Source organism: Mobula hypostoma, chromosome 20, assembly GCF_963921235.1.
Source record: "Mobula hypostoma chromosome 20, sMobHyp1.1, whole genome shotgun sequence".
Classification (NCBI taxonomy): domain Eukaryota; kingdom Metazoa; phylum Chordata; class Chondrichthyes; order Myliobatiformes; family Myliobatidae; genus Mobula; species Mobula hypostoma.
The window spans coordinates 51,477,876-51,500,896 of NC_086116.1; the positions used below are offsets into that span (position 1 = coordinate 51,477,876).

The following is a 23,021-nucleotide window of genomic DNA, read 5'->3' on the forward strand; positions in this document are numbered from 1 at the left end:
AAATGTAGCTCCTTTGGTAGAGCAGCTAGAGAAACAGAGTATTTTTAAAATATTGGGAGGTATTTACATTCTGAATATTGTGTATCCATGTGCATTTGGACATTGTGTATGCAGAAGCGATGAATTAGTTTAGCATAATATTGTGGGCCAAAGGTTCTATGTTTTACTAGAGGGCATAGATTTAATGTGGGCGATGTTCAATGGACATGTATGAGTCAAGTTTTGTATTACACAGAATGATGGGTGCCTGGAAATGTATAGTAGAGGCAAATACGATAGAAGCATTTAAAAGGCTCTTAGATAGGCACATAAATGTGCAGAGAATGGAGCATATAGAACATTGCATGTTGATCTGCTTTCTACCGAAGCGAAGAGGTACATGAAGGGAATGCAGAAAAGCTCACAGGATTAGCTTCTGGAATGTCAGGCTTGTCCTACAAGAAAAAATTAAGGTTGGGCCTATCTTCTCTGGGGACTTAGGATCAATGAGAAGTGGTCTCTTTGAAACATACAGAATTCTTATGGGGTTTAACAGTCTGATTTTTCCCTGGCTTGACTGTCTACAACCAAAAATCAGTCTTGAGGGGTAGACTACTCAGGTCAAAAGTGAAAAATTTCTTCAGCTGAAGGGTTGTGAGTCTTTGGAAGTCACTGAGTCTATTTGAAACAGTTTATAGATTTTAAAATATTATGGGAATCGGGGGGGGGGCGGTGGTATGGGGGCATATTATGAGGTTAATGCCGGAATATGACACTGACTGATGACCTTGTTAGATGGTACAGTAGGCACAAGGTGTTAAACGGCCTACTCTTGCTTCTATTTCTCATGTTGCTGTGTGCGAAATGGAGAAACAAATATCCTGAAGGAGTAGCAGGAATTTCAGATAGTAAGGAACTGGAAGTAGTGAAGAGGGGTGAATGTAGGAGTAAGACCAGTGATAGATTGTCGGTGGATGGAGAGATGGTGAGTGATTACAGGGGAAGGGAGAGTCTGTGAGGAAATGGAGATTGAAGGGAGCAATAAAAAAGCAGTTAGAGATGGTGGGAGGCAGCCTGGAGGAATGAGGGAGGAAGAGAGACAGTGAGATGCTGGAGGAAGGAGGGAGAGGCAGTCTTTTCCACATCTACTCAAGCTAACTCAAATCTGTCTCTTTACCTTAGATAAGCTTGTCTTAATACTCACAATGCAATGACACTCCTTGCATTTGTTAGTTGGGTGTGGAAAATTGGCACCATTAGGATATTCCTTACCAGCATACTGACAACCTGTAGGGAAATAGAAAGAGACAGAGAGACACAAAGAGAGACAGAGGACAGCTCAAAACATTATCTGCACTTTCTCTGGGAATGTTCAGACAGGCCGCATGGCTGCAGCTACAACGGCAGGGGCTTTGTTCCTGTGCAATCTGGACACAGTTCAGTCTCTGCTCTCGCCCTCCCAGCCTTTACTCCATGTAGGTCGCCTGCTGCTCATCTGCGGTTCCTCTCTCCCTTTCTGCTTTACCCCGTGATCCCATTCCCTCATCCCAATTTCCTTGCCCCGCATCTGATCCTGATCTGCTTTCACCCCACCTCAGTCGATTCAACATCACCGTCCCCAACACCCCCACCCCCCACCACCAACCAGCCAGAATGTGTCATTACCGTTACAGTTGTTTTGACAGCAGGTCCCAGAGAGCGGATAGGAGCAGAGGGCGCTAATACAATCCCTCTCCTTACAGATCACTCGCCCGTCCACGCAGGCACATTCCTGGCAAGAGTTTTCAGGGTTCGAGAACCGCTGGCCATCTACTAGCACTCGATTCTCAAGCACACAGTCTGCAAACAGAAACAAAGCCTTTCACAAATGTCCTTTCCTCCAGTTCTCCTTTAACGGCTGCTCACGGTCTTGCATCTTCGCCACTCTAGTACTGCAGTAATATTGGGGAATAACTGCAATGTGGTGTCCCCAGGTGTGTCAGTACCTGTGGATCAGGTCACAGGGAGATTCAGTAACTGCGGTGTTATGGTCCAGTGTGTCAGTGTCTGTCAAGCAGGGCTGCAGTGAGAACCTGTCTCCCTGGAGTTGCGTGTCAGTGACGGTGTGAAATGTGCCTAGATACCTGGGTGACGTATCGCAGAGTATGTCAGTACCTTAAATTGTATCTGAGTAAGAGTCAGTATCTCTTTCATTTAGGGATACAACACGGTAAACAGGCCCTTCCAGCTCAACAAAATCACAGCTTCCAGCTGCACCCATGTGACCAACTAACCTACAATCTGCACCTTTGGAATGGGGGAGGAAACTGGAGCTGCCACGCCAGGGAGAACATACAAACTTTTTACAGACAGCAGCAGAATCAAACCTGGGTCACTGGCACCGTGACAGCATTACTGACCCACTTTGTTCATCGGTCACTTTGCAGAAGGTAAATCCAAGTGTCAAGGGGCTAAATATAACTTCCAGCTCCTTTAGAAGTGTCCAAATTCTTACAACTTGTAACTCTCTGCGAGACATCTCATTGTTGACTATCACCTCAAGTAGGATCGATGACTAAAAATGACACCCGCTCATTGAGTACTTGACTGAAATAATGGAGATGTTATCGCGTCACCTTGACTTCGTATGTCACAACCAATGGCGAGAGCTGCAAATACACCATGAGCCGGAGCCTACTATCTATTTCCTCCACTGACGCTGGGCCTCAGGTTCTAACGTCTGATCTTACCGGGGCACTTGGCACAGCACTGGCCTGGCTTTCTCTCTGGCCTGTTGCAGGTAACCGGGGGACAGTCGGTCGGGACACAGTGTACTGTACCAGCCTGCCAGGAGGGAAATCATTGGATCAGAAATGTACCCTTCATTCAAGGCAAGGCAAGTTTATTTGTATAGCACTTTTCAAACACAAGACAGTTCAAGTGCTTTACATAAAACAAGATATAAAAATCAAACATCAAATTTCAGACAATATATGTGAGAATAAAAGCACACAAAAATAGATATGATAAAAAGATTAAAAAAAGGAATAAAAGCTACAGGGAAAAGATTTAAAAGAGCTTAAAGCTGGGGCAGATTTCAGATCCTCTGGAAGGTTATTCCAGATACGTAGAGCATAGTAACTAAAAGCTGCTTCACCATGTTTAGTTTTGACCCTGGGGATGGTAAGCGGACCTGCCCCAGACAGCTTGAGAGCTCGGGAAGGTTAGTAATGCAGCAAGAGATTGGAGATGTATTTTGGCCCTAGACCATTCAGTGCTTTATAAACCAGTAGTACTATTTTAAAGTGAATCCTCTGATGAACAGAAAGCCAGTTTAGCAATCTGAGAACTGGAGTGATGTGTTCTACCTTCTGGGTCTCAGTGAGGACTCCAGCAGCAGTGTTCTAAAGGAGCTGCAGCTGTCTGAGGGATTGTTACAGAGACCAGTGAAAAAGCCATCACGGTCGTTAAGCCTACTAAAAATAAACGCATGGATGAGTTTTTCTAGATCTTGCTGAGACATAAGTCCTTTAACTCTTGCTTAATTTTTAAGATGGTAGTAGCCTGACTTTGTACTTGTCTTAATGAGGCAGTTAAAATTTCAGTTGGAGTCCATCAGAGCACCAAGGTTTCTGGCTCAGCAGCATTAACCCCTTCTCGACAACAACAGCCTCACCAAACGTTCACCTCCCACCAGTCCACATCCAGCAGCGGGGCCCTGCCCAGCAGAAACCAGTAACTGCCCACGACACAGTCGCCTTCCTAATGGCGCTGGAAGACCAGGCAATTGACCTTACCTGACAGCGGCAATTCTGGCATGGGTTGTCCGGGTCAATGAACTCCTGCCCACTGACATACTGTCGCTTGTTGTAAGTGCATTGGTCACAAGAGAGACAGCATTCACCTAGGGAACAAATATTCTGGCAAATTAGATATAAAAAAAACATTATTACATCCCAGACCCTTTACCTGACCCAGTGACTCCAAATTTGATCCCCTGACCCGGCCTCCCAATTCCTGCTCTTCTGCTCTTCATCCTATGGGCTGTCTCCAGCCACAATCTTCCCTGCAAACTGAAACTTCACCTTTACTCAGTGTTTTGATCGATCTGCCTTTACGTTACTCAGATGATCTTGGTTTTGGACATACCATTGTTTGAGGAAGGGTGTTGGCAGTTGACAGCTGGGCACTGCTTGGGCCTGCAGATGGTGTCACCATTGACACAGGCACAGGTGGTGCATTGGTTCTCCTCCAGCTCCCATTTCACTCCATCTTCATACTCCAGTCCCTGCACAACACATACTGACAGAGGAGAAACAGACGGCTGAGTACAGCATTAAGGACAGGAGTCGTTTGAACACGCAGACGAGGCCACTTGACCCCTGAGCCTGCTGTTCCCTTCAATACGATCATGGTTGATCTGATGGTAACAGTTATGATACGTAAATCCAAAACATAAAAACTAATTGAAAGGAAACCGAGAGAGCTGGAAATGTGAGTCTAACTTTGTTTTTACTTTAAGCAAGGCGCGTATATATGACGTGGTAACATCATGACATTTACAACTCACGTATATCGTACATATAACTATAATGAATAATTTAAAAAACAAAGAATGCTTAATCAAACAATATATTCACAATATTACTGAAACATTAAATACCCACAGTAACCTCAGCTCTGCATTTACCCCATCCCTGGTAATTGTTCATGCATTTGCTCATCCAGAATTAATTCATCACTGTCTTAAAGATATTCTGCTTCCACTGCCTTTTGAGGAAGAGTGCTAAAGCCTCAGAATCCTCAAAGGATTTGCCCAATCTGTCTTAAATGGATGATTTCTTATATTAAATGCTGAGGTTTTAGGTTTTGCAAGATACAGAAATAGTCGCCTCCACATCTATCCTATTAGAAACCCTTCAGGATCCTATCAACGTCACAACCCACCCATTCCAGATATCAGTCGAGCAAACCTCCTTATGACTGCTTCTACCATATTTGTTAGCTAAAATAAAAAAAACAGTACCGTACACAGTACTCTGTACAGGGTCTAATCCAACTGTGACGTTGTCACATTATTGATCTATCCCTCACCAGTACGTCTGGCAAATAAGCTGCAGTGTACATTGGCAGTTACAGACCATTAACCTGCAGCTCTGAAATCTCCCCTTATGATACCTGGGTAACTAATATCGTGAATTGAACTGGACCTGCACCCTGGGCTCAGGCATAGTCCTCATTCTGAATCCAGTCCCCTCCCCCAATGCAACCCGGAGTCTGTGTCTTCCAGATGTCCAGCAAGCTCCCAGATGATTGTAGCCAAGGGCATGATACTTGACATGGTCAGTCTAAACTTGTGGGGTCAGGGATGTGGATCAGGACTTGAAATTAAACTGTGGGAAGGGGATTATGAGCTTGGGAATTCATAAGTCATGGTTTGAGGCATCACTGGGGATGTTGATTCAGAGGGTTACCTACCTTTACACGTAGGACAGCACTGGTCTGGAGGTTTGAATGGTTTGGCACAAGGCAGAGACTGGCAGACCTCCTCTTGACATCGTACATTTCCATCCTGAGCAAAGAAATGTTTCAAATACAGCATCAGAATTCTTCTCTCAATATCCCCTCATAGCTTTCAACCCCAAACTGTTTTCATCCCAACATGTGTTACTGCCTGATCTTGGATTTGTTCACAAACTTTCTTCTTTTGCCAGTACAAAACCATCCTTGAAAGCCATCCACCTTTCCCTTCACCTGGTCTCACCTAACACCTGCCAGCTCGTATTCCTTTCTCTCCCCCCACCTTCTCATTCTGACTTCTGCCCCCTTCTTTTCCAGTCCCCTGACAATGGACCCCAGCCTGAAATGTTAACTGTTTACTCCTCTCAATAGATGCTGCCTGACTTGCTAAGTTCCCCCAGAAATTTTTTGTGTGTTGCTACATATCAAAGTGGAGGGTTTTTGTAAACTTCCCACATACTCCGAATCCGAACCCAGAAAGCTGTTTTTAAAATGTACATGTATACCAGCGGTCATTGTTTGAGAACATATACTCACTGTGCAGGTACACTGAATGCAGGGCCCAGCAAATGGCGGCTGGAATGTCTGACCGTTGTTAATGAGCGTGTTCTCGTACTCACACACTGCACAAGGGGAAAAGGACAAATGTTATCTTAGATCAGCAACAACACTTTGAGTAATGTTGCACAAGATATTCCTCAACTTTAACATACTTCCCAGTCACGAATCTGAAGTGGGAATTCAATTGTATATGAACGTTTAAAAAGTGTAACTCAGAAACGAAAGCAGAAAATGTCAGAAACACTCAACAGGTTGTCAGTATCTGTGGAAAGTGACAGAACTGATGCTTCAATTGGGAAAGAGAGAAGACAAGCTAGTACTAAATTGTAGAGAAGTGAGGAGGGATGTAAGGCGAATTTCTGCATAAGAGTGTAACACGGTTGCCATGGAGATAATTTGTGTGGGTCTATCCATCAATTGGGTTAGGGGCTCAAAATATAGACAAGGAACTCTAATGTGTTGCAAATAATGAGGCAGCAGGACATGTCCAGTTTGTCAGGTGTGCCAGCTGAGAGAGTGGGAGTGGGTAGAGAATTATAGTGCCACTCCGACATATCTATCTGTGGGTCCGGCACAAACCTGGAGAGCAGCACCTCATCTCCCTGCTGGACACATTGCTGCCTTTAGGTTCAGATTTCAGGCAACTTGTATTCCCCCTCTGTAGCTGAGCCAGCCCTTTCTGGGGCAAGCTGTCTATCTATGATCCAGGCTCAGTTTTCTCCTTCCATTAGTATAGGCTGACTTGCTGGGTATGTCCTATGTATCCACAATTTAAGACACATTACATTTCCACGATTGCACCATTAAACTGCCCCATTAGCCACTGGCTAGAGGATCTTTACCACCCATCTCTGTGGAGACCCTGATCTCACACTAATCACAGGTACTCCCTTTGTCCCATCCATCGCTCCTCACTCTCTTTGGAACTTAATTCTAACTTGCTTTCATTTTGCTTTGGTTCTGATCTATTGCTCTTCCCACACACGTGGAGACAATTGTTGGGTATTTCCAGCATCTTCTGTGTGCAGTTAGGATTCACCTGGCTGACACTGGACATGGGCTCACAGTCTGGAGAGAGTTGTAAACTGACTAATTGGAATAAATCGTCAGTTGTCCGAGCATCTTCATGCCTTCTGTATGTGGATGAATACATGACTAAAACTCAAGTCATGGACCATGCTGGATCACGAGTAAACTCTTCTCGGGCTTCAAGCTGGGTATAGGTGTTGATTATAACTGAAGTTTCGATGACAAACTCTGCCATCTTCTTCTCGGACGATACCTGGGTAAGTCTAGTCTGGTGGTATTTATACCCCTGTGTTCTGTCCCTCCTGATTGGTTAGTCCTCATCCAATCAGGTTTCTGCTCTCCCACCTTGGTTATAATTGAATTCTAGTTCTTACTTAGAATGAGACCTTCATATTTGTTAAAATTCTCTTCCTCTAGTTTTAATAGCTTCCTTTACCAGGTGGTCCCAAAAGACCTTGGTGCAGCCCAGTAGTTTTGTGCTGTCAAAGTCAATCCTATGGCCATTGCGAATGCAGTGCTCTGCTTCCGCCAATTTCTCCGGGTAACCCAAACCGATACACCTATGTTCAGGAGGGCTTATTCCACTCCGTATCTCAATAAAAATTTAAAAAATAACTAAATATATCAATTTTCTCCTGCCTCACACTCAACATCACACTTGGTTCTATTCAAAATTTGCATTTCTCTGGAGATTTCAATCTCCCAAACTGAAGCTGAATTTTAGTGTATCATTATGCAAGCTCCAGTAAGTGAAGTGGTAATAACTGGTTACATAATCTGTTTAACGCTGTTGGTAAAGGGATAACATTTGACAAGGACACTGGGACAACCTTCCCAAATTCTCTTTAAATGACATTCACCTGAAGAAGTTTTGATCTAATCTTTCATTAGAAGAAAACGTCCCTGCTCCTTCATTTATGATCTGAAAATGTAAACTTCACTTTTGCAATTTAAAAAAAAACTGAATTTTGTGAAGTTTAGTAAATGGGACTCGAGCAGGATCTGCTGATTCACAGATGGGGATTTAACATACTGCACCAGGCTCCCATTCCTCACTTCGCACCTGCTCACTAAATTAGCTGTGCAGTCACTCATGGGCCTGTACCTGGAAAGTCAAAATATGTTCATAGCAATGCTTTCCATTGTCTCATGCTCACTTTGTGTAACAAGTTGTTATATATAGTCTCTCTGACAACAACCCACAATGTAAGATACTTCAGAGAAAGTAGACAGAAGCACTCAACTCAATACATCACTGGCATATCCCTCCCCATCTTCAGTAGTATCTATGTGAGGCACTGACCTCTATCATTAAAGATCCCTACCATCCAGGCCATGTCATTTTCTCCAAGCTACCTTTGGGCAGGGGACACAGAACTCCACCATCCTGCACAATGATAACCACTAGCTCAGTACTGCAACAAAATGCCTATTTTAAACTACATTGGCTTTTTTTGTTCTGTGTTCTGTCTTTTATGTTGTTAACTTGTTGGTTTTCTTGTGAATATTGTGTGTCTGATGCTATTTGCCTATGATGCTGCTACACGGAAGTATTTTATTGTACCTGTGCAGACATGTATCTTTATGTATGACAATAAACTCAACTCTGATTTCAGACCTTGACATTAAAAGTGTAAATACGTTAAAATGCTGAAAAATGTAATTTATAGATGCACAGAATGACTGAGACCACAACTTGTTTCTTTGGTGCAGGAAAACACCATTAAGTACTGAATGAGGCAACTTAATGACCTGTGACAAATACTTTGAATGGCCTGGTTTACCCATCCAAGGACACAGATAAACAAGCCACCCCTTCAAATCTAGCACTCATTACAGAAGTGACTTGCCATAAAACAAATGAGTCCTATAGAATAGTAGCACTGGAGAAGAGACTCCTATAAAAATTTGGTCAACTGTAAAATGCTTCACTACTCTAACCAGTTTGAAATGTCATATTGTGGCAACATATTCATAACTGAACTTACAGCAAGTTAAAAAAAAAACTAATGTTCACTGTTTTGTCAGATCCCTCAAATCCACCATCAACCTATCCCACAGAGAGCTGAAGGTTTATCATCATCCTAGTGTCTGCATTTCTGTCAGTGTTCCTGGATAGCCATACTTGGTTTATCTCTGTGAATCTGACTGGTTGTATGTTCTATTGGTATCACCTCCCAGGACATGCTCTCCTCACACTGCTGCTATCCTTAGAGTTTGCTCCACCTTGTTCAGGAACCATTACTACTCCTCAGCCGTCAGGGTCTCCTTGAACAAAGGGGATAAGTTCACTCAACTTCACTTGACCATCACTGAAATGTTACCATAATCAATGGAGTCACCTTCAAGGGCTTTTCATTTCTTGTTCTCAATATTTATTTCTTATTTATTTATAATATTGTTTCTTCTTTTTGCATCTGCACGGTTTGTTGTCTTCTGCACGCTGGTTGAAAGCCCAAGTTTGGCAGTCATTCATCGATCCTGTTCTATAGATTTGTTGAGTATGCCCACAAGAAAATGAATCTCAGGGATGTACGTGGTGACTAGTATGTACTTTGATAATAAATTTACTTTGAACTTTGCTTTTGGTTCCTCCAGTTGCTTTTCCCAATTGCTCCAGTAGGAAACTCTCAGGATCACATGAGTACTCACTGTCGCACGATGGGCAGCACTGTCCAACCAAGTTGGCTGGATGACTACATCGAACAGGTGGGCAATTCTGGGCCATTCGGTCACAAGATACTTCACCAGCCTATCAAAGAAGAGATCAACGATATCATGAATCTTAGATGCATTTCAGCAACTGAAGTTGAGGTAGAGCAAAAAATCCCTATCTGCTTCCCCATAAAAACCAGTGTGAAATCCTGTGTCAGCAAGTGAGCTGAGATTATGATGCATGACTCCAATCATTTCCAACTGAAAGGACCTGCAGATCCTTTACATTAGATTGAACAAGTTGTGATGGTGGGTGGTATAGATGGTACTCTTATCTCTTAACAATGATTCAGACTCAGAAGTTCCAATACTAAAACAGTTACTCCAAAATTTAAAATTGATTATTTAATCAAAAACAGTGAGTCTCCATCATAGTGATCAAGAAGCTACTGAATTATTGTAAAATTTTATCTGGTTCACTCATATCTTTCAAATGGGCCGTCGTCACCCAGTCTAGTTTACACTTGACTTGGGGCCAACATCCCTCAGAAGTGGTCTAGTAATCCATTATCTACTGTGGACAGCAGTAAATCACCACCAGGATTACACAACAAATGCATCTTGCCAGTAATGTTAATATCTCATGAACTAAAATGAGGAAACATGCAGATGGACAGCCAAACATTGCACTAAAGGCTGATTTATACTTGTGCATCAAATGTACACCGTAGGTACGGCGTAGCTGCATACCCTACGCTGTACCCTACGCCGTAGTGTAATGCGCACCTCTCCCAAAATGTAACTATGCGTTGCGGCAACGCAGACTGAACAACTGTGATTGGTCTGCTTGGTAGCATCACATTTCCTCCTACGCTGCAATAGCTTCCCATTGGGCGACTGAAGGGCAGGGAAGGAACTCTGGCTGCAATGCTTTCCATAAAGCTTCAGACCTCCGAAATTATGAAGGACCCTGTGCTTGACGCCAGTTTGTAGCTAGCTGCTACAGCCTGTTGACTTGCACCTGAAGCTAAAACTCGAATGGTGATTGCCAGTCTCTGAGTATACTGTGCGTACACTGATGCGAAATAAATGGTTGGAGACGATGAATCAAACCGTCAAATCTACCTGCCGACATCCGAAAATATTTGAAATGCACTTCCTCGTCCATGTCTCTCAGTGGCCGGACAAGCACAGAAAATTCACCCTCCTTCAGTTTCAGTCGCCATTGTTTGAAGTTTGAGTTTCTTCGTGTTGAGTTTCACCTAAAGTGACCTGAATACACAGGTGTCTAGTTTCTGCTAGGTGAATTGCAGAGAGACGCAGACACACCAAACGCACAAGTATAAATGCTCACAACAGCGTAGCCCACTTGCGTAGGCTACAGCGTAAGCTAGTACGCACAAGTATAAATCAGCCTTAAATCAGCTGGAACTTTGCTAAGGTCAGGGAGGAGTGGGAGAGAGAGAGCAGAAACTAGACACCTGTGTATTCAGGTCACTTTAGGTGGGGAATACCATGGGTTTAACTCTGCTCCACCAGCTTTCAGGTGGGGAGAAGACCTGAGATACACAGGTGGTACCTGATATTTACCCTCGAATTGTGCGTTTGAGTGAGCTGACACTATCATTTAGCAATGGTGTTTCACACTCACCTCACAACGGCAGCTCAGGCAGGGTTTTGACCAAGGTATGAAAGTCTGTCCATCAGAGAAGGTTCGAGATTCGTACTTGCACTCTGTACACCTGCCAGTTAAGAGAGACATGTCAGAGTTTACTGCCCTACCTGCAGGCATATCCAGTCCATCAATGAGTCGGGCACTCCTCGCTGCACCAAACACACCACGCGTTACACGTGAAGATAAGCTCAACATGCTCTCTGGGATACGAGGGAAGCTCAGTGGAGGGGCCAGGAGATCTGGAAATTAACTTTCAAAGTAATTTTAAACCCCAAAGGTTTAAATACCCTGTAGCCTACCCATTCAGCAAACCAAGACACTTCGATACACAAAACCAGGAGTTCATTGGGTCTGTACTGAGCCCCATGAAGCAGACACAGTGCCGAGCCCCACAAACTAGGCATGGAACTGAGCCATCTCCTTTGACCTCAAACCCCAAGACCTTCCCCACTGGCGCATTAAGCTGAGCACCTGGGACAGCATTCGCCTGGTTCCTGGACGGGGTCCCTGCAAGTCACAGCCTGACAGGACACTGCTGCACAGTGAACATCTCCATCCTGTGGGAAAACACAAAACGTTTCTATGTTAGAGAGCCCTGTGTGTCTGCAGCAGCAACAACATATCATATTACCACACGTGTATGACGGGAAGAAACAGAAGGATGTGCATGCTAGATCTGCTCTGTGTAAGACCATAAAACATAGGTGCAGAATTAGGAATTTGGCCCATCGAGTCTGCTCCAGTATTCCATCACGGCTGATTTATTTTCCCTCCACTTTAAATATACCCAACATCTTGGCCTCCATAGTGGTGATGAATTTCATAGATTCCCCAACCCCTCCTCATCTCTGTCCTAAATGGACGTCCCTCTATTCTGAGACTGTGCCCTCCGGTCCTAGACTCTCCCACTATAGGAAACATCCTCTCCACTTCCACTTTATTTAAGCCTTTCAAGTTTTCAATTAAGTTTCATTGAGATGCCTCCTTGTTCTTCCAAAATGCAGCAACTACAGTCCCAGAGCCATCAAATACTCCTCATAAACAAGAGAAAATCTGCAGATGCTGGAAATCTGAGCAACACACACAAGGTGCTGGAGGAACTCAGCAGGCCAGGCAGCATCTAGGGAAAAAAGCATGGTCGATGTTTCAGGCCAAGACCCTTCGGCAAGACTGGAGAAAGAAAGATGAATAGATTTAAAAGGTGCGGGGAGGGAGAGATAAACACTAGGTGATAGGTGAAACCTGGAGGGGGAGGGATGAAGTATAAAGCTGGGAAGTTGATCGGTGAAAGAGACAGTAGGCTAAGGGAGAAAGATAAAGGTAGTGGGGGGGGGGAGCCCCAACGGGAGGCAATGGGCCAGCGAGGAGATAAGGTGAGGGAGGGAAAAGGGGATGGAAAATGGTGAGGGGGGTTTGTTGGGGGGCATTACTGGAAGTCTGAGAAATCGATGTTCATGCCATCAGGTTGGAGGCTACCCAAACAGAATATAAGGTGTTGTTCCTCCAACCTAAGTGTGGCCTCATCATGACAGTGGAAGAGGCTATGGATGGACATTAAAATGGGTGGCCACTGGGAGATCCCGCTTATTCAGGCAGACGGAACATAATTGATTGGCAAAGAGGTCTCCCAAACTATGTCGGGTCTCACTTACCCCATCTTCCCACCACCCTACCAGGAATAGGGTTCCTTTTGTCCTCACCTGCCACCTCACCAGCCTCCACGTCCAGCACATATTTCTCCGAAACTTCCGCCACCTCTAATGGGATCCCACCACCAAGCACATCTTTCCTTCCCCCCACTTGTTGCTTTCCACAGGGATTGCTCCCTGTGCGACTCCCTTGTCCATTCATCCCTCCCCACTGATCTCCCTCCTGGCACTTATCCTTGCAAATGGAACAAGTGCTACACCTGCCCCTACACCCCCTCTCTCAGTACCATTCAGGGCTCTGAACGGTCCTTCCAGCTGTGAGTCAGTTGGGGTCTTTTACTGTGTCCGGTGCTCCCTGTGTGGCCACTTGTATATCAGTGAGACCCGACGTAGAATGGGAGTCCGCTTCACCAAGCATCTACGCTCCATCCACCAGAAACAGTGGGATCTCCCAGTGGCCACCCATTTTAATTCCATTTCCCATTTCCATTCTGGTATGTCCATCCGTGGCCTCTTCCACTGTTGTGATGAGGCCACACTTAGGTTGGAGGAGCAACTCCTTATATTCCTTTTGGTTAGCCTCCAACCTGATGGCATGAACATTGATTTCTCAAACTGCCACTAATGCCCCCCAACCTCCCTTCATCATTCTCATTCCCTTTTCCCTCCCTCACTTTATCCTCTTGCCCATCCATCACCTCCCTCTGGTGTTCCTGCCCCCTCCCTCTCCATGACCTTCTGTCTCTTTCACCAATCAACTACCCGGCTCTTTACTTCATCCCTCCCCCTCCAGGTATCACCCGGGAGATTTCTCTCCTCTCCCCTCCACCTTTTAAATCTACTCCTCAGCCTTTTCTCTCCAGTCCTGCTGAAGGGGTTTGGCCTGAAACGTCGACTGTACTTTTTTCCATAGATGCTGCTTGGCTTGCTGAGTTCCTCACATGTTCACCCTTTCACTCCCAGCGTCACTCCCGTAAACCTCCGCTGGCTTTCTCCAATGCCAGCACATTGTTGTTTGCTTAGAGAAGAGGCACAAACTGCTCGCAATACTCCAAAATGTGATCTGACCAAGGCCTTATAAGTCTTAGCATTATATCCTTGCTTTTATACTCTAGCCCCCTTGAGATAAATGCTAACATTGCATTTGCCTTCCTTACCAATAACTGAATCAGTAAGTTACTGCACCATGACTGTAAGTATTTGATGGATGAATGCGAGGGAGCTGTGTTCTATGTCTAATCCAAGCTGAACCATTTCTGGCATATTTGATGGGGACAGTGTAGGAAGAGATGGTTTTTGCATCTGACCCGCACTGTACATGCATTAGCTTTCAAACTGAGAGTGTCCTTCACATTAACATGGAAACATAGAAATCTACAGCACATTACAGGCTTTTCTGTCCACAATGTTGTGTCGACCATGTAACCTTCTCCGGAAACTGCCTAGAATTTCCCTAGCGCATAGACCTCTATTTTTCTAAGCTTCACATACTTATCTAAGAGTCTCTTAAAAGATCCTATTGTATCCGCCTCCACCACCATTGCCGCAGTACATTCCACGCACCCACCACTCTCTGTGTGAAAAACTTATCTCTGACATCCCCTTGTATCTACTTCCAAGCACCTTAAAACTATGCCCCCTTGTGTTAATCATTTCAGCCTTGGGGAAAAAGCCTCTGACTATCCACATGATCAATGCCCCTCATCATCTTACACACCTCTATCAGGTCACCTCTCATCCTCCGTCACTCTGAAGAGAAAAGGCCAAGTTCACTCAACCTATTCTCATAAGGCATGCTCCCCAATCCAGGGAACAACCTTGCAAATCTTCTCTGCACCTCTTCTATGGTTTCCACATCCTTCCTGCAGTGAGGTGACCAGAGCTGAGCACAGTACTCCAAGCGGGGTCTAACAAGGTTAACTAAAGCTAACTGAAGTAGACAAAGAAGCAAATAAGAACGACTGGGTAATAGACAGGATTTCAGAGTGCTTTTGTAGAGAGATATCTTACCTGACAACTACAATCTGTACACGGATCTCCAGTGGGCACCTTCTCACCATTCAGGTATACCTGTCCATTGAGAGAACAGTCTACAGAGACAGACAGTCATGCTGATGTTAACTGCAGGATAGATAACTATCTGAAATCTTCCACAATTAATTCTAGTAGCAGCTTAAAGGAACAGTAAAACTGAGATTGCTGTCACTGACTGGCAAGTAGATAGAGAACCAAGCAGTATTAGTTTCTCCTGACATTCTTTTCAGTTTGGCCATAGGGGCAGAGATCTGGGTGAGGGAGACCCAAACGCTGGGAGCCAGGGGCATGATTCTGGTGGGATGGAGAGTGACGGAGAGGAACGAATGATAATAGCATTGGCAGTCATGAAGTGCGAGGAGTGAGGGTGTGGAGACAGTGAGGAATGGGGATGAAATGACTGCATGACCATAAAGCACAGGAGCAGAATTAGGCTTTTTGGTCCATCAGTTTTGTTCCTCTATTCGATCACGGCTGATTTATTTTCACTCAATCCCCATCTCCTGCCTTCTCCCTGAAACCATTGGCACCCCTATTAATCACCAATCACCCCCTGCTTTAAATATACCAAATGACTTGGCTTCCCTAGCTGTCTATAGCAATGAAGCCCAGTGAAATCTGTGGCAACTGGTCCCTCTATTTCAAGAAATTCTTCTTCATCTCAGTTCTAAAGGGATCTCCTTCTGATCTGAGGCAGCATCTCTGGTCCAATACTCTCCCACTATTTGAAACTTTCTCTCCACATCCAGACTATCCAGCTCTTTCAATATTTGGTTGGCAGGTCAAATATCTAAGTAAATTAGATGGCAACTGCGGACATTTCTTTATTAAGGAGAGAAATCATACAAGGATTCCCTCCATTCATTGTGTTCTAGATGAAGAATGTCTCAGGAAACGTTTCTGATTGGCTCAGGAACAGAATTAGCTGCAGTCCACTCCAATTTATGGGAGATTTCGTGCCTAATCTCTGCTTTCTTATCCCATGCACTGGTGCCAGTACAGATGGAGGGAGGGACAGGATTTTGACTTCACATACGAGACTGAGTTTGTGATTGCACGTGTGGAAGTGGGAGTACAAAATGAGGCGAGTAGTGAGAGAACACACACATACATGTATGTATGTAAGGGTACATGGGTTAATTACTATGTGACAGCAAACGAATGTAATTCATCAGAGTGTGTGGCCTTCAGAAAGAACATGGCCCTGCATAGCTGAATGAATAATTGTGAGGAGGTACTGTATGTATAATATGGATTACCAAACTACTGAACGATTGTGGACACAGCTCAGCACATCACAGAAACCAGCCTTCCCTCTACGGATTGTCATGCTTCTTGCTGGCGTAGTGAAGCAGCTAACATAATCTAAGACCTCACTCACCCCAGATATTCTGCCTTCTCCCCTCTCAGTCCGTGGAGAAGATACTAAAGTCTGAAAGCATGTGCCACCAGTCTTAAGCACACTTTCTATCCTGCTGTTATCAGAGTCGTGAATGGACCTCCTGTACAATAAACTGACTCTTGTCCTCCCAGTCTTGCACTTCATCGTTCACCTGCACTGCACCTTTCCGGTAGCTTTTACACTTTATTCTGCTTTGTTATTATTTTTCCTTTCTGTAGCTCAGTGCACTGTGTAATGATTTGAGCTGTACGAACGGTATGCAAGACCAGTTTTTCTCTGTATCTGGGTAGACGTGGCAATCGTAAGCCAATACAGATACCAATCTCCTGTAAAGGGCTCTCACCAGCGCAGGGGGGACAGCAGGTTCCATGCTGGGCCGGGACTGGATTCCTGCAGGTAGACGCACAGTGTTTCTGTTCACACACAACCTGCCCATCCTGTGGAACAGAAAGGAGAACAATTGGTTCGGTTTTCGAAGGTCTCTCCACACCTCTCCTGAAGTCACCGATTCTTCACTGCAGGAAGATGGCAGAAAGGCCCTTCAACAGCAGGTATTAGTTTGCACCTGTCAACAACAAGCGTTTCACTACACACCCGTGCATGAAAGACATACACTCGTACACTGGACAGACACACGTGGAAACACGCAGACAGTCACAAGCATTCTACTGAACACGGCCTCTGTAGTAGGTATACTCACTTCTCTGATGTGACTGCTGTCATTTAAGGGAGACGAATGTTTGGGACTGAACATTGATACATGGCTCTGTAGGGTGAGAGCTGTTGCCAGTCAGGGGTTGTACTGGTGAAACCCACTCTAGCTGAGAAGAAACGGGAGGAATAGATACTGGAGCTGCTGCAGGTGTGATTTTTGCACCCCCTATATTCCAGCTGGCCGTGTACACTGGACCATTCTACAAAATGCCCATTTTAGCACAGTGGAGAAAACCAAGCAGAATAACGCCAAAGTGCAGGTCTGGCAAAGGTGCACAGGTAGGGACGGGAATGAAGTGAACATCGCGAAGTTATTCAATGCCTGTGGCAGGGCCTGTAGGGACAGCGTCGCCTGTAGTGACAGCATTGCCTGTAGTGATAGTGTTGCCTGTAGTGACAGCGTTGCCTGTAGTGATAGTGTTGCCTGTAGTGACAGCATTGCATTTAGAATAATTACCTGACTAATTTCTCTAGCGTGGTGGGATAAATTTGAGAAAGTTTTTCTAAACCTTTAGGAAGCTTAACTACTTTTGTTGATTAATGACATGCATTCTTCATAATGACACAAGTTATATTATTATTTGGTAAAACATATCCATTATACATTGTTATTACATAAAGGGAAGACCAAAGGGAAATATGATACAGGTAAAGGAAGCTGAGGATGCTTCATTTCTTCAAAAACTGCGAGTTGTTCATTACCTCAGTGAGAGAACCAGGGAAGAAAACAACCAGGAATACAATGATTATGGCACTGGCCTGGGAGACAATGCCTCAGATGACATGGAACGTTAACATGAGGAACAAGACTATGAGCTACAGAAACAGACCAGTGGGGACCAGGTTTTGCAGGTGAAGCCAATGCAATTGAAGCAGGTCTTGCCTTGTCGAGCAGTAGTTCCCAGCTTCATAGATTGTTAAAGCTTCAGCCACTTAGCAAAATAAAAGGACTAAAAAATGTTCTGGTTCTCAAAGGCTGTTCAATGCTGCTTGCAGAACTGCTTTATTTATTTACTACCACTAGATATAGCTATTGCCTTCCCTGCAAACTTCTTCCAAATATTCAAGGGGTCATGTTAAAAGACAGGGTGCTGCCAGTTACATCATTGGAAAATGATTCTCTTCCAAAGAGATAACAGGAAACTAACTTCAAAGGGCAATATTGGGACATCGTTCTTTAACAATTAAAATAAATGATCAATCTGCAGCTTTTGTAAAACAAGATTGACTGAATACCTACTTCATTCCAACAACCAGTTAAACTATTTCTATTGAACCCATGAACACTACCTCACTATGCTTTATTTCTATTTTTTGCACTGCTTATTTAATTCAACTAATTTACATCGTTTGTATATACATACATATATATACTTACTGTAATTCACAGTTTTTTCCCCTGTATATTATCATGTATTGCACTGTACTGCTGCTGCAAAGTTACCAAGTTTCACGACATATGCTGGTGATATTACACCTGATTCTGATTTCGATTTGCATGCAGAATCTGAAAACAGTGTAAGGATATGTATGAGACTGTCCCACACTATTATCAAAGTGATTTGACTTTCACCCAGAACCAAAAATGGCTTGCAGATGAGCACGGACCTTACCTTAGGGAAGCCTAGCATTTTGTACAGAACTTACTGTATGTTGGCTTGCCATTTATTGGATGTTGAATGTTCACTATGGTGTGCTGTTTGAGCAAAACTTGTCACAATATTACTAACAAACAAACAAACGCACAGCACTGCAATTCACCCAACTTACATGGAAAAGAAACTTCCTGATGAAGTCAGACAATAAAATTCTTTGTATAGAATACACCAGGCACGCCACAAAATTGCTATACATTTCAATACAACGTCAGTCAACTGTTCTCAACATTGGCATTGTTCTTTGACTTTCCCCTGACCTAACCAGTTACAAACTTTGAAAGAGAACCTGCATTTCCAAAGGCATCTGGTTCCCTTGTCCCTGGTGGCAGTCAAAGTAGAATTAGTTCAACAACTCATTTCATTTGTACAAGAATTTTCCTCTCTCAAAGCTTGTAAGAAACTAATCATTGAAACACAAGATCTACCCACTTCAAAATGTTATCTGTTTGTATTTTGCACACTTTGATGCATTATAAACAAGTGTGATGGATATACGAAAGGACATTTTATAATTTAGGTGTGGCACAAGTTCGGTGTTTCAGGAAAAATTAGAAAAAAATCTGCTATATTTTGACTACAAAAATCACCTACAGGAGTCTTAGATAGGTGCTTGAGGTGACCTGAGTGGCAGATTGTTGTGGTCTTGATCCCACGGTAGCGTAGTGGTTAGCACATTGCTTTACAGTACCAGCGGCACAGGTTCAATTCCTGCCACTGACTGTAAGGAGTTTGTAAATTCTCCCCGTGACTGCGCGTGTGTTTCCTCCAGCTTCCTCCCACAATCCAAAGACGTAGGTTAATTGGTCATTGTAAACTGTCCTGTGATTAGGTTAGGATTAAAATTGGAGGATTGGTGGCCGGCATGGCTCAAAAAGCCAGGAGGGTCTATTCCACAAACAAGAGGAATTCTGCAGATGCTGGAAATTCAAGCAACACACATCAAAGTTGCTGGTGAACGCAGTAGGCCAGGCAGCATCTCTAGGAGGAGGTACAGTTGACATTTCAGGCCGAGACCCTTCGTCAGGACTAACTGAAGGAAGAGTGAGTAAGGGATTTGAAAGTGGGAGGGGGAGGGGGAGATCCAAAATGATAGGAGAAGACAGGAGGGGGAGGGATAGAGCCGAGAGCTGGACAGGTGATTGGCAAAAGGGGATACGAGAGGATCATGGGACAGGAGGTCCGGGAAGAAAGACAAGGGGGGGGGTGACCCAGAGGATAGGCAAGAGGTATATTCAGAGGGACAGAGGGAGAAAAAGGAGAGTGAGAGAAAGAATGTGTGTATAAAAATAAATAACGGATGGGGTACGAGGGGGAGATGGGGCATTAGTGGAAGTTAGAGAAGTCAATGTTCACGCCATCAGGTTGGAGGCTACCCAGACGGAATATAAGGTGTTGTTCCTCCAACCTGAGTGTGGCTTCATCTTTACAGTAGAGGAGGCCGTGGATAGACATGTCAGAATGGGAATGGGATGTTCCACACTGTGTCTCATTAAAAAAATTAAAAACAATGTTATACATATTTTCCTAAGGCAGTCGTTTTTATTCAGTCGAGTAACATGTATTTTAAGTTTCATCATTGTGGGGAATTAGCTCAAATGGCAGAGCACTCAATTAGCATGTGAAATGTGATGGGATCAATGCCCATATTCCTCAATGTTTTGAGTTTAGAAGGACGCTAACTGAGTGATTGAAACCTATCGAATATTGAAATGTCTAGTTAGAGTGGGAGGGGAGATGTTTCCTGTAGTGTGAGAGTCTAGGACCAGAGGCACTGCTTCACAGTTGGGGGACAACCCTTTAGAACAGAGATGAGGACAAATTCCTTCAGCCGTTGGATGGTGAATCTGTGGAAGTCATCGCCACAGATGACCGTGGAGGCCAAATCTTTGGGTATATTTAAAGAGGAGGTTGATAGGTTCTAGATTAGTAAGGGTATCAAAGAAGTCACAGGAGAATGGAGTTGAGAGAGATAATAAATAAGCTATGATTGAATGGCAGAGCAGATTTGCTGCGTCGAATGCCCTAATTTTGTTCCAATGTCTTATGTTCTTATAACATGTACTTTATTTAAAAATGTTCTGTGTTGAGCATTTAATGGCTTAATGCTTTTTGTCAGATTCATACTTTTCAATATAATGCATGGTAATGTAGTATGTGAGAGGGAGAGCAATATTTCCACTGTACCCCAGTAAATCTTAAATTGCCTCTGTCATCATTTCCCTGTAGAAGTCAATGAATTAGCAAAGAGCCGGGAATACAACTGTGATCACTACTCATCAATGTGCTAGATATGACTCCAGGGGGCGCAATTGCTCAGCCAATGGGCAGCATTAAGTTTGATGCAATTCCACTTTGATGGAAGCAGGTATTGCGAGGCTGGGCTTATTAAATCAAAGGAGGGAGCAGACATTCAGCTGAAAATAGCTTTTAGCGACATATCAGTATCTCTAAATGTCTTCACTTCAAGCTTTCCTCAACAAAGTGAGCTCCTGTCAAACATTCGCCGGAAATGTTGGGAAACACCAACACTGTAAGATCTTGATGTTATACAGGAATATTATCATGTGTGTTAATCAGTAATGTTTGAGAATGTAGGGGGTATAATTAGTAAGTTAGTAGATAGAACATTGAAAATCTACAGCACATTACAGGCCCTTTGGCCCACAATGTCAGGCCAACCATTTAAGCTACTCTAGAAACTGCCTAGAATTTCTCTACTGCATAGCCCTCTAATTTACATAGCTCCATGTACCTATCTAAGAGACTTCTAAATGACCCTATTGTATCCACCTCTCCCAGCATCGCAGGCAGTGCTTTCTACACACCCACCACTCTCTGTATGAAAAACTTACCTAGACATCCCCCTTGTACCTACTTCCAAGCACCTTAAAACTATGCCCCCTCCCCTCCCCCGTGTTAGCCATTTCAGCCCTATCCACATGATCAATGCCTCTCATCATCTTCTACACCTCTATCAGGTCACCTCTCATCCTCTGTCGCTACGAGGAGAAAAGATAAAGTTCACTCAACCTATTCTCATAAGGGATGCTCCCCAATCCAGGCGACATCCTTGTAGATCTCCTCTGCACTGTCTCTATAGTATCCACATCCTTCCTGTAACGAGGTGACCAGAGCTGAACACACTACTCCAAGTGGGGTCTAACTAAGATCTTATATAGCTGTAACATTACCTCACGGCTCTTGTACTCAAAATTGATACCAAAATTAGCGTGGAGTGGATGGAGAATGTTGCCTATGGTTACAACAGGATCTAGAAAAACTAGGAAAGTGGGCCAACGAATGGCAAGTGGAACTTACATCGAACTACTACGAAATGATGCACTGTGAAAAGTTGAATAATGGTGGGATATACACAGTGAGCGACTGGCCTCTGGTTCAGCTTTCTACTTCACCCTTGTCCAATGCAAATTCCATCTGCCATCCATTGGCCCTCTTTGCTGGTTGTTCTAGAATAACGATGGAGACCAGAGACACAGATACACAGTTCAGTTCCCTAAAGGCAGTGACGCAGGTGGATGAGATGCTGAGGAAGGGATCCGGAATGCTCCACTTCATCAGATGGGACGTCATGCTCCAGCTGTACAAGACATTGGTGAGACTGCATCTTGTGTACTGCGTGCAGTTCTGGACATCCTACCACAGGAAAGATTTGTTGAGGCGAAAGGATGTGAAGAAAAGATTCACAAGGATGCTGCTAGAATGTGGAGGGTTGAGTTATGAGGAGAGAGTGGATAGGCTGGGACTGGAGTGGAGTGAACAAGGCTGAGAGGTGACCTATTGAGGTATATAAAGTCATGATGGATATAGATAAGATAAATTTGTGTCTCTCTTCTTCCCTTTTAGAGTTGGGGTGTCTAGAATGAGAGGGCATGATATAATGAGAGAGGGGAAGATTTGTGAGATGTAAGCTTTTTTTCCACATAAACGATGATGGATGTATGGAATTACTTTCAAGTACTTGACAACTCATGTTCGTTTTCTCTCTCTCTCTCTGTACATATATAAAAATTTTTAAAAAATATTTAATTTATTTTTTATTTGCACAACTTGTCTTATTTTGCATGTTGGTTGTTTGCCAGCCTTTATTTATGTATAGTTTTTTTTTATAACTACTATTCTGTTCCTTTATTTTCCTGTAAATGCCT

The 23,021-nt window shown here is 43.9% G+C and overlaps 1 protein-coding gene across 1 annotated transcript in view; it reads right to left on the reverse strand.

The window, feature by feature from the left end:
* kcp (kielin cysteine rich BMP regulator) overlaps nucleotides 1-23,021 on the reverse strand; it is a 128,187-nt gene that overhangs the window by 42,699 nt on the left and 62,467 nt on the right. Inside the window, exons 18-29 of the mRNA XM_063072925.1 lie at nucleotides 16,827-16,920; nucleotides 15,058-15,137; nucleotides 11,870-11,955; nucleotides 11,375-11,465; nucleotides 9,721-9,820; nucleotides 6,016-6,101; nucleotides 5,437-5,530; nucleotides 4,108-4,260; nucleotides 3,756-3,862; nucleotides 2,709-2,802; nucleotides 1,645-1,818; nucleotides 1,184-1,266 (exon numbers count right to left, since the gene is read on the reverse strand). Of these exons, the coding sequence (XP_062928995.1) occupies nucleotides 1,184-1,266; nucleotides 1,645-1,818; nucleotides 2,709-2,802; nucleotides 3,756-3,862; nucleotides 4,108-4,260; nucleotides 5,437-5,530; nucleotides 6,016-6,101; nucleotides 9,721-9,820; nucleotides 11,375-11,465; nucleotides 11,870-11,955; nucleotides 15,058-15,137; nucleotides 16,827-16,920 (1,242 nt within the window). The remainder of the gene's footprint in view (nucleotides 1-1,183; nucleotides 1,267-1,644; nucleotides 1,819-2,708; nucleotides 2,803-3,755; nucleotides 3,863-4,107; nucleotides 4,261-5,436; nucleotides 5,531-6,015; nucleotides 6,102-9,720; nucleotides 9,821-11,374; nucleotides 11,466-11,869; nucleotides 11,956-15,057; nucleotides 15,138-16,826; nucleotides 16,921-23,021) is intronic.